Source organism: Chenopodium quinoa, unplaced genomic scaffold, assembly GCF_001683475.1.
Source record: "Chenopodium quinoa cultivar QQ74 unplaced genomic scaffold, ASM168347v1, whole genome shotgun sequence".
In the NCBI taxonomy this organism is placed as follows: domain Eukaryota; kingdom Viridiplantae; phylum Streptophyta; class Magnoliopsida; order Caryophyllales; family Amaranthaceae; genus Chenopodium; species Chenopodium quinoa.
Genome location: NW_018743331.1, coordinates 3,739,280 through 3,756,821, shown reverse-complemented (window position 1 = coordinate 3,756,821; position 17,542 = coordinate 3,739,280). Strand labels below are relative to the sequence as shown.

General features: G+C 33.6%; 1 protein-coding gene and 1 pseudogene across 4 annotated transcripts; both read right to left on the bottom strand.

Moving 5' to 3' along the window:
• Positions 1-1,528: 1,528 nt before the first annotated feature.
• LOC110737550 lies at positions 1,529-6,852 on the bottom strand (annotated as a pseudogene).
• On the bottom strand, positions 6,850-17,258 carry LOC110737777. 4 transcript variants are annotated; one of them, XM_021918125.1, is made up of 14 exons: positions 16,820-17,251; positions 16,673-16,735; positions 16,307-16,360; positions 15,737-15,820; positions 15,413-15,482; positions 15,143-15,187; positions 14,801-14,863; positions 10,704-10,760; positions 10,386-10,463; positions 8,263-8,446; positions 7,978-8,173; positions 7,648-7,874; positions 7,359-7,512; positions 6,850-7,271 (listed from the first exon to the last, which is right to left on the bottom strand). In XM_021918125.1, exons 2-12 carry the CDS (start codon positions 16,704-16,706, stop codon positions 7,762-7,764), a joined length of 978 nt encoding a protein of 325 aa, XP_021773817.1. In that variant the 5' UTR covers positions 16,707-16,735; positions 16,820-17,251; the 3' UTR covers positions 6,850-7,271; positions 7,359-7,512; positions 7,648-7,761. The 4 variants fall into 4 exon arrangements, with proteins under 4 accessions (XP_021773817.1, XP_021773818.1, XP_021773819.1 ...); XM_021918126.1 differs by lacking the exon at positions 10,386-10,463 and having other exon boundaries at positions 10,710-10,760; XM_021918127.1 differs by lacking the exons at positions 6,850-7,271; positions 7,359-7,512 and having other exon boundaries at positions 7,734-7,874; positions 7,978-8,076; positions 16,820-17,258.
• Between the last annotated feature and the right edge of the window lie 284 nt (positions 17,259-17,542).

Sequence of the window (17,542 nt, the reverse complement as noted above, 5' to 3'; positions counted from 1 at the left end):
TTCAACCAAGAGTTACAAGAGTTGTAATCAGTAAAGAGTTTACTTACCTTGAAAATGTAATGCTTGATGGTAGGGCCTTAGTCCGGTCAACTATTACACAAATAAAGGGTCTTGGAATCACTTAAATTCAATTGGAATCATTTAATATTGAATATAGTGCTTTAAAGTAACATATTTAATTCGTTTATGGTACTTTATTGTTATATTAAACATAATTATTAAACTTTGCCTTATTATTTCATAGATGGGTAACCATAACAACACTACTTTACCACCAACTTTGAATACGAGGCTCAATTTTCTCAACTTCAGCGATTGGGAAAGCAAACTTAGAAATGTTCTAAGGAACAAAAGTATTGAATTTCGTTTAGACTTACCAATCGAGGGAAGATTTGTCCAGGCATGACTACAGAGAAATATTTGAGAAAATGTTTCAAAATCTAAGAGAGTCGTGTCTGTCATATTATCTTTTATTTCGGAAGATTGGGCTAGAAGATTTATGGATTATGAACCTTATCTCTTATTCAACTTCTTTCACCCCTAAAATGCTAACAATTTCTTTTCGTTGATTTGCATTCAAACATTTGCTAAACACACATCTGTTATAGTTATATCGACACTTGTCCAAATGTTTTTTCATACATACTAATTGTATTAGCTATCACCGAGCACTCTCTAATAGTAGCTCTAGCAAATAAATTAGCTCTAGAAAACATTTGCTATCATCGCAAAAAATCAGATGAGATGCTAATTTTTGCCCCATGAATCAAACTTTGCCTAGCAGCTTTACAAGGAAGTGTCGAGAAAGCATCCACAACAATTAAAGAATAGATAAGAAGACATTGGATCCTCTTGTCTCAAGCCCCTAGTTGGAGGCAGCAACAAAACCCGAAATCGTTCCATTTATCTTAAAAGCAAAGGACACACTTGACAAAATATCTAGAATCCTTCGAAACCAACTATCACAAACACTCATTTTGTACATTATCCTTTCTAGACAAGACCATTCAACTCTGTCGTAGGCTTTACTCATATCCAGTTTCAGAGCTATCGTACCATCATTATCCTCACCCTCCCTCTTCATAGCATGGAAAAGCTCAAAAACAATTAAGACATTATGCTTGATAAGTCTTTTAGGAATAAAAAGCACTCTGGATAATAGAGATAATTTTATTCGGAAAAGGTTTCAATTTGTTTGCCAGCATACCACTCCACCAATAACTCTTGTGTAAGACGGATGTACATTAATTTTATTGTAAAACGTCAATTTGAGAGTAACTTTAACTATTTTTATGGTAACTCTAATCCCTTGAAGGATAACTTTTAATTTATCATTTGTTTAAATTTTATTTTAATGTGTAATTTCTTATAAATTCATGATTACATGCTATAAAGGCTAATAGGATTAATCTAATACGTTATAAGTTTTTTGTAAGATAAAATTTATTATTAGAAAAATAATAACTTTATTAGTAAAAAGGATAACTTTAAATACTTTTAACATAACTTTAACCCGTCTTACAATAAATTAACGTACACCCGCCTTTTTAGAGAATTTGTGCCACTCCACCATACGAGTAACATTAGTCCGAATTGGATACAAAGGACATACAGTTAGCCAATGAAACATTAGAAGAAAAAAAAATTCAAAAATATATCCAAATTGAAATTTCATATCCTTTAAGCACGTGATTTCACATCAATCACATGCCTCTAATATAAATCCCAAGATGTAAACAAAAATCTCGAACCAAACAACAATTTCATTTGAAAAGACAAGAAACACTAGTCATACTCTAACTCATCAGGTGTTATTGGTCTTTTAAGAGGAATAACGGATTTTTTGTCAACATCCCTCGATAATGCTTTCCTCATATCTGGAAATAAATTACCAAGAAAAATAAGTGTTAGATAATGTTGCAAAAGCTTAACAAATTTATGCAAATGCTCTTTCATTAGTGAACTTGAAAAAAGTTACCGTGTATTAGAGATTCATAAGTAACAGTAAAGGAAATTACCTAATCCATCTTCTTCACCAGAATAATAGCATAAAACTCGTCTATACACCACATATCCAAGCTGATACACATGGAAAAACAGTATATTATTGAGCATAATTTTATGCAACCATTTATACAAAATACACATTTGCTTTTAATTTCAAAACTTGAAAAAATAAAAAGGGTGGGAAATGGTTATTATCGTCAATATTCTACTTATCCAGTTTTCTAATCTCCATCTCATATTTCCATTAGCATTTCTGATGCACTTAACCTTTTTATTGGCATAATTATTTTTCTTTCGTTTAACATGGAGTAATTTGTGTAAAGGGACAAAAGGGTTAAATCCTCCCCAACATGGATGAGGTTTTAAAACCATGAGAGCACCACTCTTCTCCTTATCAAACCTCATATGCATAAAATGGTTCACATCATTACATGAGTTCCCACAAAACCTCTATGATTTCATGCTTCTTGGTCTAACATCTACTTCCATTCCAAGCATCAGCTCAGCAGTGTGACCCTTAGCATCTGATGGTCCACAAAACCTTTGTGAAGAATAATAAAGGGAGCAAGGATTTTTCTATTCAACAATGAACAATTTAAAACGAATGGAAATAGAGTGAAAATTGAAGTGGACTGTTATATACAAGGAATGTGGTCTAGAGTAAATTAGATTTTGTTTACTCTCTGAATCACTGGTGGGCTTTACACCTATCATTCCTTTTCTCTACCCAAAAATTCAAGCTAGGTTGAAGTTTTCATAGCATAAAATCTTTTATTATTCCTCCTATTCTCTTCCATACATTCCATTATTTCTTTACACAGAAAGAAAGTTGAAAGATTTTGAATCTATATAACTAAAGACTCAATATACTCATTCTGCAGGTCAAAAGTATTCTAACCATTCTAAAGCATGGAGGTAAACCTAAATTGATTGGCTGTGTTGAGTTTCTTGTGCTCTAATCAAGTTTAATTTACCGTTAAAAAATGCTTAATAGTCTTGTTCAGGTTGCTTAAGTTTGCATAGAATTCTCAAATCCGTCTCACCATCACAATGCAAAAAAGCAAGCCACTACCATAGGTAATTTAGTCATAGTTCTAAGAAACCATCTTATAGAGTGCACCAAAAGCTTGTGAATAATGTTTTAAAAGCTCAAGGCCCACTGAGGCAATAGGGGTATTACAGCCTAGGCATAAACTTCAGGCATAAGGCGGTGCACAGCCAGTACACCTACAGCATGCCTATTGCACCTCTTCAAAAATGCTTTGACTCACACGCTCATCAGTTACCACAACAGAAAACTATTGCATACCCATGTTTCCACAGATGAGCACTCAGATCTTCTCTATTAACTCATAATCTAAAACTGAATAAATGACCAGCGAATACCAAATCAGCTCTAGTTTTGGTAAATCCAACCCTATATTTTAGATCTAGGGTTCATAAGTGACGAGTCCACTATCTCTTCGGAGGGTCCAACAATGATGTTCCTTTTCTCATAACCAAGGATATATCCTGGCCACATGCCCTTTATAAAAACATTAAACAACACAAGAATCAACCATATGATGGAGTAGGTTGAGGCATCACATCAATGCAAATGTGATTATAAGCTGTAGAAAGGGGGCCAGTAGAGCTAATTCATGACTAGTACAACAAAGAGATGCATGAAAATGCTCCATGTAAAGCATTTCAATTTTGAAAGAGAAACCAAAACTAAACAAATAAGTACATAATGAAGTCAAGGATACTTACTTTTTCATACATCTTTATGGCTGGTACATTTGATGCCCGAACAAAAAGGTCAACAAAGTAAGCTTTATCACTGAAAAGCGAAACATATCTTGTCAATAGGGAAAAATCTGAGCAATATCTGACTATTTTTAACAGTTCTATACATCTTGATAAAATAAAACCAACAACACCACGAAACAAAACACACAAATGCCCCCAAACTATAACAAAACCATAGAGGCAAACTAAGTCTATGAGTTGCTTGACATGCTTAAGCTTCAAACAAATTATGGTTCATTAGAGCAAGATGTGCTTTATGCTCAAATGAGGAAAACTCAGTTTAGCAAAAAGCCACAATGCTTAAAAAAAGCAAACTCTAACAGCCCAATGATCGAGTTAGCTCAGCTTATTTGCAATTCATGATTATAAACCTGGGCTCATTTGCTTAACTGTGTACTGTATTATATTCTCAAATCAAATTTCATTAGCTTTTGCTTGCACATTTCTGAAGGTTTATTACAAGATTGTGCTCTTAGCCTCTTATGTTTGAAACACCCTTCCATTAAGAAGAAATAACGAGAAAATATGCACCAAAAGATTGTTTCAGCATACTTCAAGAATCAAGGTGCATAAACAAAAAATTATTAACAGCATGTTTGGATAACAATTTAGAAGGGAAAGGAAATAGGAGGAAGGGAAGGGGAAAGAAAGGGAGGGGGAATTTGGAGCTTCATTTTCCCTCCAAATCTCTCCAATTTTGGAGGTATAGTGTTTATTAAAAGAGGAGGAAAAATGAATCCCTCCCTTTCCCTCCCCTTCCTTCGCTCAATCCATTATCCAAACAAGGTGATTTGTCCCCCTCCCTTTCTCTTCCCTTCCTTTCCCTTCATCTCCCCCCATCCAAACAACATGTAAATTATATTGCCATGTATATGAAGACTAAAATTCCATGTATCCCATCCACCACTCCATCAGATGTTCAATATTATGTATGGCATTTTTCATTTGGTTTTACTTACCACATGGCCAAATATATGGCCATTGCATTGAAAGCAAAATATATATATTAGAAACGCTGAACTCACGTGAATTCATCCAAATGGTCTCTTGGTATTAGGGATACTTCCAACAAGACATAAAATATTAAAAAGAAAGTTATACAAAAAGTACTACAGAGGACTAAAGCACAAACTATAATTAATCCATTATCCATAGAGCACATTCCATGTAAAGAGTGGCTTGAGAAAAGAACACTCCCTTATGGTATTAACGCCTCCATGCAGGATTTTGATGGCTTTCCAAAAGTAAATACTTAGATAGTCTATTCAACAGCAAGATACTTACATTTTGTCACTGATGTCTTCCAGTAAATTCATCAACTTCTTAGCTAACTGTTGTCGGCGATACTCTGGTGCAACACTCACTGCTGTAACATGACCATGCCAAGACTCACCCTGGCCTTCAACTTTTCCCATAACTACAACAAATAGACAAAAGAAACTTACAATAATAATAATAAAATAAAAAAAATCGTTACACCATAACTTCTTGAATAATGTATAATTATTCACTTACAAACGATTAACGACAGATGCCAAACCATCCAGGGAGGCAAGCAGCACAAGTATATAGCAAGTTCACATTAGTATATTCACCAACATCTTACAGCTAATAGTATCAGGAATAATTTAGGAATAATTTAACCAGTGAAATGTTAAAAGCATCATAGAAATTCTTTCTAGAGTATGGATGACGCAACTTTTTCGTTTCAAGATGACATGTCGAAAGACTACATTATCAGGATGGACTTTGGCACATTAATAAAACAAGGCCAGACATATATTAGCTACATGCAATTATTTTAAGTCAATCATAGTGCTGGCACCCACCATATGTCACTCCTCGTGCTACGCAGAGCCCCAAAATGATGAAATGCATGAGATTAAAGAGAAAACAACCTAACTACATTGACTCTTCACTCCATCTTGAAGTAATTGTCACATTGTACCAGATCACTATTCAGATTTTCACATGTTTTGACAAAATTATTTCTAAGACTTTCCATTATAGTAATAGTTGTGTGGTGTTTCTTCTTCCCTTTCTTCATTACTCATCAGGTGGGCATTTGTATAGAATCCAAGCCAGATCAATTTACATTTCAGGAGATATGACAGCTTATTTAAACATCCATGACTATTATATTAAAAAGAAGCAATTATTATACATCCTTTCATTCGTACTTAGTATAGTAGATTTTCTGGTCTCCTTCCACTCAAAAATTGAACAAAGTGGTCACATTCACATATTAACAATGAGAGCAACTAATTTTCCCAAATATCTTATAGGCATCTAATTTTTTTCCAAACATCTTGAAAAAAACAACTAATACTACAAACTACTAACTAGTGAACCAGCCGACAAATAATTTCCATATAAGGCCTTCACTAATCAATTACTTTGCCATGTTCATACTCAAAATCCAAGAAGGAAGGAGAGAAATTTTATAACCGTAGAAGAGAACACATATGCAAGAATTACAAGTACTCGATTTTTTTTCCTCTATTTCAAGAAGCATTCTAAGAGGATCCAAGGAAAACCAACCTGAAATCGATTGTGATTTCCATAAAAAAGCGATCAATGACCAAGAAAGTTTGTAATAAAAAATGGTCACAAGTATTCCAAACGATACTCAAAGTACACAGGAAAAAGCAATCATGTACTTCAAGAAGTACAAACCAATGCATCTTATAGGAGAGGAATAGAAGTGAAACATACTGTAACCCATAATTCGATTGCCAGGGCCTTCAGCAACATGGAAATAATCCGGCCATCTTGCCAAGTAGTTCATGTAAAATGACATGTTGAAGTGCTCAAAGACGCGAATTTGCCACATAAACGAATATCGTTTGTCAGTGTCTCAGAGACAAAGAATTAGGTGTGCTAAATAAGACCAAAATAAAATTGAAAATGTAACTGCAGAAAGCAAAGAATTTACTTACAGTTTCAGTAAGATGATCCAAATTTACGGAAGCAAAGATCATTGCAACAGAATTTACGAATGGTTGTCAAAAATACTGAAAGAAGAAAATCAACACAAAGGCAGATTAATATTACCCAAATGATTGAAAATTTTCAGATACACAAGAAATCAAAGTAGAAAGGCGGAAATTAGCATGAAATTGAGAAAAATCCTGTACAGACACCCAGAAAAAATATAGGGTACATAAGATAAATGAGAATTAGGGTTTACAGGAAGAATTGCCCAGAAAAACGAAACATCTAATTGCAATGAATTTTCATGATATATCACAACGATTCAATACATAATATATGTTTTTATTGCCAAATTCAGTGATAATCGTCCTAATCCTAGCACTAATAATAAGTCTACAACATTAATTAGTTACATATTTAGATATCGATTACATCTTCTTCACTATCATCATGGTAGAAATAGTTGAGAAACGCATCACATTGCAAGCACTCAACATGCGGACAGTGAAAGATAAAAACATCCGGAGGATGAGTTTCGCCTGTAAATAAAAACACAAAAATATTAGCAAAAAGGTTTGAAAGATCCACCGTATAGGTAAGAGAACGAAACAATTTGAATAACATACCAAAATTATAGGGCGCTGGAGTTAGTCTACAACAGTGTAAAACTTCATTTGGTGCATATTTTATATCAGCAAAAAAGTTGATATGAGTACCCCAACCAACTGATCTGTTAATAACGGTTTGTCCAACAAGATGGACTAACTCATAATCAACGCCCTAATATTATTTGGAGCAAAAGAAAAAGAAATCCAATTAAAACAGATTAGTTAGTTATTAACCAGTACTGTACACTATAAAATAGAGGAATAAATAAGAGAGTAAAATACTTCAATAAAATAAATGAGACTATACCTTCTTTTCTTTGTAATATGCCAGACATAAGTTAACAACAGTAATCAACACAGGTCCTTCAAATAGACAAAAGAATCCATATAAGTCGTAGAGCAAGATTCTAAATCTTCTAGATCACCTGCTGACCTCGATATCACTTTCAAACTCATAGTTACAATGATCAACACACTCAAAACACTTGACGTGCGGGCAATGAGAAATCACTTCAAACTGGAGAGGAGCTTTACCTGTAAATAGAGGCACGAGAGAACCAACAAAAGAAATTAACAAGATAGCAGAGGTTGCAAGATACACTACAACACAGTAAAATGAAAGTAAACCATAGCTTACCAAGAGAAAAGGAACTAGGATCCACTTTACAACAGTGTACAGAATTTACTGGTGCAAGCACCACGTCGGCGAAAAAGAGTTCTGGAGAAGAATTTGTGCCTTTGAGATGAGCAAAAAAGTATGTATGAGTGCCCCAACCTTTTGATGTAGTTAAAGGGCACATTGTAACAAGCAGTACAAACTTATAATCACCGCCCTAATATTATTTGGAACAAGAAAACTAAGAAGTCAAGAATTAGAAATGATGGATAATAACGGAGAAAAATTGAGGTGGGAGAACAAAACCTTCGTCTCTTTGAGAAAGGCCAAAGCCAGATCAAAACATCTACGTTCGTGATCAAACAAATTCACCTCATTTTCTGAGTCTGGGTGCTGAGGTTCCATAAGGGCAAATAAAAACTTCTTTCTTGCGAGCTCTAAATCAAACAATCCACTGGTGGTGTTATTTTCCCCTTCCAGTTCATCACTACTGAAGTAAGGAAAAAGAAGCACCAAAATCAGAGAAAAGCTTAAACAGTGTATGAACAAAGTTGAAAACAAAATACAAAAATATATGATTCAACCAGACAAACATAAATATTTTAATCAGCACATTTTGCATTCTCTTCATCAATAATTTACATCTTGTATCAAAGATGTTCTGATTATGAAAATCTATTCTATGTTTCTGTTATGTCTAGCATTCTTATGAGAACAATTTTGTAAGCTAATGGGTAACCCATGAGCAAAGCTTCTTATGACAAACAATGATGCTACGGGCAAACATTAATAAAAGCAAATGAATAAAAAGATTGTGAATCACGTTAATGACATCATATATTGAGCAATTCTGTGAATGAATTTTCCCAGGTCAAGGCATGATCTAATCCTGCTAACACCAGTATTAGGTCTGGCAATCATTCCTCAATGACACTATCAAATAATTTAGAGGAGTGCATTGAAATGGATCAAATAATTAATATCAAAGAAAAATATGGATCAACTAATTAATATTATAAAAGAAAAAGATGGATCAAATAGTTAATATAAAAGAAAAATAATGGGTCAAATTAATTTATTCTTCCCAGTGGAGGACTGATCTTATGCTGCAAACACATGCTTGAGTCCTGGCAACAATTTCTTTCAGGAAAAAATCTGAAGCATAGGTGAGGCGTATAAAAACCTAGGTGTGGTTCTTTATTAAGTTGATGGCAGATCATACTATTTATTTCTCTCCTTCACTAAATTGGCCTGATCCTGTTTGGTTTTTTCCACTGGAAGAGGCAAGAAATGAAAAAATGGGCTGGCAAATCAACATATTAAAGGCACCCCACACAATGTACCGCCTACGCTGCACATCAATGATTTTAATTAAAAGCAGTGACATTCTGTTGCATTGGTTTTATTAGATTCAATGTTATCGGTTCCCTTTTATGTACAAAGCATATTTTAGGACAACATGCTTATTCAAAAATATAAGTGTTTAGGCTATGATTAGCATGTCACCTAAGAGGTCTACACTCTACAGCATATCAGCCATGCTCACTGCTCGATCACCAGGCAAATTTTTACAAGAGATGTCTACACAACGTCACAACTAGTAAAATTTGAAAGTAAAATCATGGACTTTTGACTTAGGCATCTCATATACAAAAAGAGCCTCTATTAATAGTTTTTAGCCTTAACAAGCTAAAAGCCGTGCAAGTTGATCTCATGCATAAGTTTATCCATTTTCACACAGAAGCATACTTACTCCTTTCCCAGCGTAAAGCATAATGCAAAGTATGACAACTGTACATGGATACTAAACAAACTCATAATGCTCAGACTCGAATAAATCTAACTCGGTTATGGATCCAGGAGTCTGACAAGAAATATTCCAATCAAGGACATGGGATCGTGGTTGAGAAGTGTCCAAATGTCAAGATATGGACTCAAGGACACAGTTATTTTTTCTCTATTTTTCAATTGACATATTGTTGGCAATATGTATGCGAAAACTTAAAAGAGGTACCTAATATGATAAGTCCAAAGCATACATGTTACTCATCCTACATGACATTGGCCCACTCAATAACATGCTCTAATCTTATATGAAAAGAGAAACCCTCACATCAAGCTGTTGTCGCTTAACAAGAGGTAGAAAAGAACCAAGGTCTTGATTGTTGTTTTAGTGGATCTTAATTTCAAGATTAGATCTTGGTTTAGAAAGTACCAGCTCCATTTTCTCCCTCCAGGTCCAATTCCTATTCTATGTCCACACCAAGGTCAGGCATATGTTGACACAATAGTCTGAGCATCACTAAAAAACAAACACCTACAATAATGAAAACATACATTACATAGCTAAGCAAACAATCAAAATCAACTACAACCAAACATGTCATCAACTAGATGAAACAGTTATTAAAATGAAGATGAAAATGTAAGCTGCAGCATGAGGATCAAGTGGCTGCATTTGGGTGGGTCTATCCAATTCCACGTAGCAAGAATCAGAGGCATCAGAGCTGTGAAATAGAAAAGAAAATAAAATAAATACACATTAAAGAAAAGAGCAAAGAAATTATTTGCCATACAAGTACTTTATTGCTTCCACAATTGCCCCTATAGGCCTATACTATGTTTTGATTAGAAAAACAAAAGAGCCCAATATACAACAGCTGATTTTCACAAGCAGGATACATCATTTATTAGCAAGTTAGGTCAAAATGGTGGGTGATTCTATCAAAACAGAGGTAAATGACTACCTATACCCGTCATCATTGTCATCCTCACTGTCAAAAGTAGGGGCAAAGGTCAAGTCGCTGCAAAGTGAACGAACAAAACCATATTAGCAAAATCAAGTAATCAATTTTATAAGAATAAATACAAATTCAAGGGGCAGAAGAAAAGTTATGATGATAAACTCGCATGAAGAAAAAAGAATTCAATTGATATATACAGAACAGCGCAGAAAATTTTGACGAGACTTTCATTCCAAGATGGAAAATTAAATACAAAACAATCAAGATACAATGTGCCAAGACTGCCAACATGTGTTGCCATTGTGGGTTTAATGTAAGAATGCATGTAATCATATATCACCATTGCCCTTCTATGAAGGAAGACCATAATTTCAGAAGAACATCTCTAAAATTTATGAAGACATCTCTGAAATTTATGTTAAATAAGCAGTATAAAACAACTCTCTAATTAATAGAGATAGCAAGAGTAATGGAGACAAAAGTTTTGATTGATTCCACTTTTTTTTGTCTTTTAATGATCAGATTCCAATTCAAAAGTGTTTCATTTTAGCAAGTCACTTAAGAACTTCGTAGCTTATCAACGATGGTCAGCAGCTCACAACCTCTTTCAAGAGATTCTGCTAAACTAGTAAAAAACTTACAAGTTCATTGTAGAAACAATAGAAACAATAAATTCTTTGTCAAACAACAAATTGGTTCATAAATTATTAGAATTTAATTACTTTTCCGCTCTTTAAATACTTTACACTTATTATTCATGTGGTTAAAGTAAACTTTGACTGCGTTCAGCGATTCATATAAATAATCTCAATCAAAAAAATACCAAAGTTGCATAGAGAAATTCCTGTCATGAACATTGCAATGAAAAAGAGTCTCAAATTATGCAAATGAATCACTCAGTTAGAACACATACACATCAGAACAAAACAAAAACCTAGTTAGTGAATATGTACGGTCGAAACTTGTTGCTACTACCCTGCCACTAATATTACCAATTTTTGACGACAAAAGAAAAAGAGCTCAATCTATGTATAACTAACAGTTTTCATTGCCAAAAAAAAAATAAAAATAAAAAAAAATTTCATAAACAAGGTACAATATCATAATTCATCAAAACTTATTAACATACTAATATTGAAAACCGCTCCAAAACAAAAATTTGAGATTAAGAAAATATATAAAAGGATAAAAAAAAATAAGACGGAATTTTTTTAACGAGAATTTGATATGTGCCATTTCTAAACTAGTGCCTTTACTGTCAGAAATTCAGGATGCAGAATTATATTTATGCCTTTAATGACTGAAGTCTACACTTTATGATCTGAAATTATGTCAAATTAGCCATATGATGCAGCACAAATTTCAAAAAAAATAGGGAGAGTGTAAAGGAGATGTACTGTTTAATTGCAAGCGTTATGAAGTTAATTAGGGAAAATCACTGATAAAATAGATGAGTAATGAGAAGAAATAAACAAGTCTCATGGCATGGAATAAAATTTCAAGCAAGATTCCAATGATCCAGAAGTTGGTTAGATAAATCCTAAGTTCACCTTTCATATTTCATATCTAAAAAGCTGACAAAGAAGGTAAGGTCCTAGTGATATATTGGCATACACTTTTGCAAATGGTAAAACTTCTACAAGAATTGGTGGAGTAAGCAAAGTCTATTCCAGGGAAAGCAAAAAACAATTTGGGACAAGTTTACAAATATAATAAAAATATGGACCTAAGGATTTCAAAAAAGGAGGTCGAGCAATCCAACAATAAAATTTGAGCTTCCTTCAACATTGGAGGTGGTAATCTAAGCAAGCACCAGTTAGTGGATAGCGCACACCATGGTCAAGCAGAGGAGATTGAGTCATAAAGGGAAAATCTCGTATGAGTGGGTCTCAAGTGTGCCAGGCACCTTCACAATCCAAGGTGCACTAGAAGGGAAGAGCTTGTAGTTTAGATGTAGGTTCGGGCAGCCATTTTGGTGGCTTTGGAGCTTCCATGTCAACGGTTGGTGTAGATTTTTCAAATTGGGGGATTGAATCCAAATTAGGGCCATAAAGGTGGCTAGGGGATATACAAGGGTGTCTTGGTGTGAGAGTGGTGGATCTTAGATCAAAAGGTCGGAGGATCCAAGGTTTGAACCTTTAACCGCACTCTAGTTAAAAATATATCGATAGTTAACCATTGTGACACAATTTATATATTCATACATAAGGTAATAAATTCTTTATATCTAATTGCTTAAAAACAAATTACCAGCAATAGGGCCTCTATAAGCCTGAATTATGTTCCCTAGAAAATTTAAGGGTGGAGAAGTAGACAAGCAATTTAATGGAGACTTCTTCATGCGGTGGTGTGAGAAGATTTATCAAATTATCCTTATCTTGGAGAAAATTCCACAAGATGTTGCTAAGAGCAACAATGTCAATACCCTAATGAGGCATCAAGAATGCAATAAGGCACATTTCAATTCCTCCTAAAAATTCACCTTTACTCCGTTTAATGAGGCACGGACAGAAGTCAGGCCAATCCATTTTAATCCTAACTCGTTGAACCTCACAATGAATCTATTAGGTAGAGCAGAAGTTAAAAACAAGTTCAACTTAAATGAGTGAGGTTAGGGCCACCATTAGTTAACCCAAATTTCAAAATATTTTTCCAAACTTAGACAAAGCTCAGTCAATACTCATTACTCCACCAAACTCATACATCAACTCAATCCACTATTCATTAAACCCACCTATTTCTGCAACAATAATCATCATTTAATCTACTAAACCCACAAAACTACAAATTTACACCCTTAATAGTTCCCACTCTTTCATTTTAACAAAAGTGGAACTTGGAAGCATGACATCTGTTTTGAGTGGGACAGTGCCCATCAACATCAAAGGAAGGCACAAAGGGAAGCACAATATAAGGCTTTGTTCTCTTTACCTTACTAATTCAGATCATCAGATCAACCCAAAAAAGTTCAGACCTAATCAGTTTCGTTTGCTTATTGTCATATATCCTTAACTTTGTTTTTAAAATTATTATGAAAATCAGATGTTTAAAAAATACACATTAAGGTGAATTTAACAAGATCTCACTTGATCATGTTTTTTCATATACAGTAATGAGGCCATAATTCAATCAAATTAAACAATCAAATCAAACCTAATTAGAATAACTCAGATCAAACCAGACTTGACTTCAGATATTTCAAGTTAAAATAACAAAGCCTAACTCTGCTATAAGAAGCTAAGGAAGGAAGAATCAAAAGATTTATAAAAACCTGATAGAGAGAATGGCATTGGAAAAAAGTTGTTTAGTCAGTTTTTGAATTGGTTTTCTTTTGAGAGTAATTTAAGCCACCCAATTGCCCAAAAAAAAATGTCAAGCCACTTGAGAACTCTATAAATTATCGTTATTTCTTGTATTGACAGATTAACAATTAAAGTCGTCTTTTTCTCCTAAATTCTTCGGCAGTGTGTTCCTTTTGTAAATGGATAATGAAATTGATGGAACACAAATATGGCTAGTCTGTTAATGAAAATAGTGTAAGAGCAGATAATTTGTAATAAGCTACCTGAAGGATGAAATGCATAACTGCATAATAAGTGAGATTATTATATGAATTAAAGACAAGACTTGTAAATTATTCTACACTTTCAATTTACCAAACAGCTCTGACCTGACAATAGCTGTTAGCCTTTGAATAGCAACAAAACACCTACCAAATTCACTATTTTGATACAAAGTGGAAAAGAAACTTCATCTTATGTTCAAAATCATTTTGGAGAAAAGCAAAATTTAACCTCATGAAGCAAAAATAACATTATGTGAAGTCTGACCCATATAATAAGGATTCCATATAGATTCTATTGTATAAAAAATTTTTGGAACAAAACAATTATTTTTACAGGAAGTAAACATGTCACCAATTAGATCAATCAAGTAGTTAAATTAAGAAAAAGAATTAAGTAAGACGGTCTTACTTGGCTAGGTCCAATGCCAGCAGGTGATGAAATAATCACCAAACACAACAAAAATCATTATAAAAAATAAAACATATATATATGAAGTGGTAATTAATTGTAGTGAGGTTAAATCAATATACACACGCTTTGATTTCATCATGACGAAGTCGCTTCAGTGGAGGGCTATCAGATTCACATACACGTGCCCTGTTGCAAAGCACAAAAGAGCCAAACAAATTTAAACTCAAAGAAAAATCTCATTGATTTACGAAATTTCTCAAGCTGCATTAGTACAGTTCTCTCATTATTATTGGGGAAAAAATAATAACATACATGAGGAAAAAAGAACTATCCAATGCTAATGTAAATAATACGAAGACAAGATAATTAATTAACAGATGTAAAACTATTTATAAGCCTATCTATAGATGATAATGCCACATACAAAATTATTAAGAGTGATTAAACAAAGTTAGATGGTTCTACCTCCAAGTTGTGTAGCTTTCATTGTCGGAGTTGGAAATGGTCAAGCTACAGGGAGAAAGAACAAACTCACTAATACTAAAGCTCAATTTGAGTAAAACAGATGTTATAAATTCACAAAAACAGACCAATCTGATGACAAGTTGTGAAGAAGGAATTTAAAATCTAATGGATGAATATTAAACAGAGCAATCAGCTAGTCTGCCCAGTGCCCATCCATGTTACAAGGCAAAAGACAAATTGCGTTTGTAACTGGGCTTACTGTGAACTTACAGGAGAATATTTTGGCATTTCTTTGCCAGGATGAAGAGTTGACCACAACAATGGTGCAGGAGGATGCTGGCTAGTATAATGTCAAATCATGCAAACAAAGAAGCAAAATAAAATAAAAAAAAGCTGTTAGTCAGGTTATCCAAACATGATAAACAACACATACAATAATTAAGAGTCATTAACAGAGTTAATTTACAAGTCTACTCCAAAATTGTACTAATTGCCATTGTCAAGCACTGGTCAAATTACATTGTGAAAAAATCTGAGTTTTCATAAAATAAATAATTCAATCAAGAGAAAAGATATCTTTGTGGAAAGCATTACTATAAGAACGCAGCATATTGTTCTTGCTGTTCCATGTCAGGATGAAGACGCCGCGACAATGCCTGTGGAGCAGAGGGATCCTTGCTGAAATAATGTCAAGTTATCCATAAGAAGCAGCAAAAAATAACAATCATAGTTAACATGAGTTCTTTCGATATTAGTTTATTTTCTTAATAGCCAACCCAATTTATAAAAAAGTATTCCGGTAGCAGGATACAGTTACACAATCCACAACAAATATACTACGTAATTGACAACCACACGTAGAGATGTCAATTTTTGTGTGCAGGTCGAGTTCAGTGAAGTCAAGTCGGGTTGATTTTAGATTGAAGTCATGCTAAATTACTACATGCATAGTTCCATACAAGTATATTCTTCCAGTTCAGGTCAATTAGGTCAGTTTTTGATACTTCTAACCATACAAATACACATTCAGACACTCCCGCGTGCGCACACACACAAGGAATTCAATCAATAAATATTTCGTATAAAATCAGACAAGCATTGGAGATCAATTGCGTAAAATATATTTTTAAAACAAAGGGAGCTGGAAATTATATATAAGCTTACAGTGAGGATACAGAAGAAGGGGATAGCTGACGCCCTGGTAAAATGATGTCGTCACTGAAATTATGATCTCAAATTAGCAATAATAATTCAACAATTATATCGACAAAAGCACAATCAACTTGTAGAATGGAAAACAGAGCAATTATAAAAATCAAACACTCTTTTTAGACTTGATTTTCAAAAATATCCACAACCAATTAGCGAAATATCAAGATTATAGCATCAATTTAACGCAAAATTACCACAGCAGCACCAAAATTTTAGAAAAAAAAAAATCAAAAAATTATGAAAAAAAATTGCACAAAATTTACAAAATTATAGCATAAATTTGATGCAAATTAGTAAAATCAAAGATGAGATACAAACTATAGATCCATGTCGCTGTCACTGTCACTGTCATTGTCCGTCTTCATCCGCTGAGATTTAGCACTAGCAGAAATTCACAGTAAAATTAATGAAACGGAACAACTTAAGAGATAAATTCAAAGAGGAATTCAAAGAAAATAGCCAAACCCTAGATGCATTTCAGTGTTGACGAATTCTGCCATCAACGTCCGCTTACTCGAGCTTCACAATTGCTCAGTTTTTGGAGTTTAACAGAAGAGGCAAAGTGTAATCAAAGGTAGAGTCATTGAGGAAAAAGCGTGATACAGTATATAAATAGCGTGGGGGTTCATTAGCTAGCTCTCGCGGTTTTCCGCGTTTTCGGGTACTTCATTATTCATTCATTTCATATTGAAGATATTTTGGATTTTCATACCTGATAAAAGGCTGAAAATGGTTTTTGATATTCAAAAAAAAAAAATATATTTTAACACCACAAAAATTAAAAATTTGAAGTTACCACCAAAATCTTGTATCCGTTAACAAAACTGTTACTGGGCCCCACTCTAACGGATAATTTTTTTAAAATCTCTCTATATATATGCACGATTCTCCCCAATTATCTCCTTTTGTAACCAAATCTTTGTTTGAATTTAGTAGAATCAGATCGCATTGCATCCAAAAAACCAAAATTACCGAAGCATTGTTCATACGATGACAACGAATTATATGTAATCAAATTAGGGAAATATAGTTCGTTTGTTTGGTAATAATGGTTTAAATTCATTACGTTTATTATTTACAATTGTTTTGTACTCGAATTGATGGTTGGATTATGTTATGTATGCATGTAACTGCCCAATTACAAAATTAGGGTTCATCACAAATTGAAATTGGGGCTTTCGTATTAGG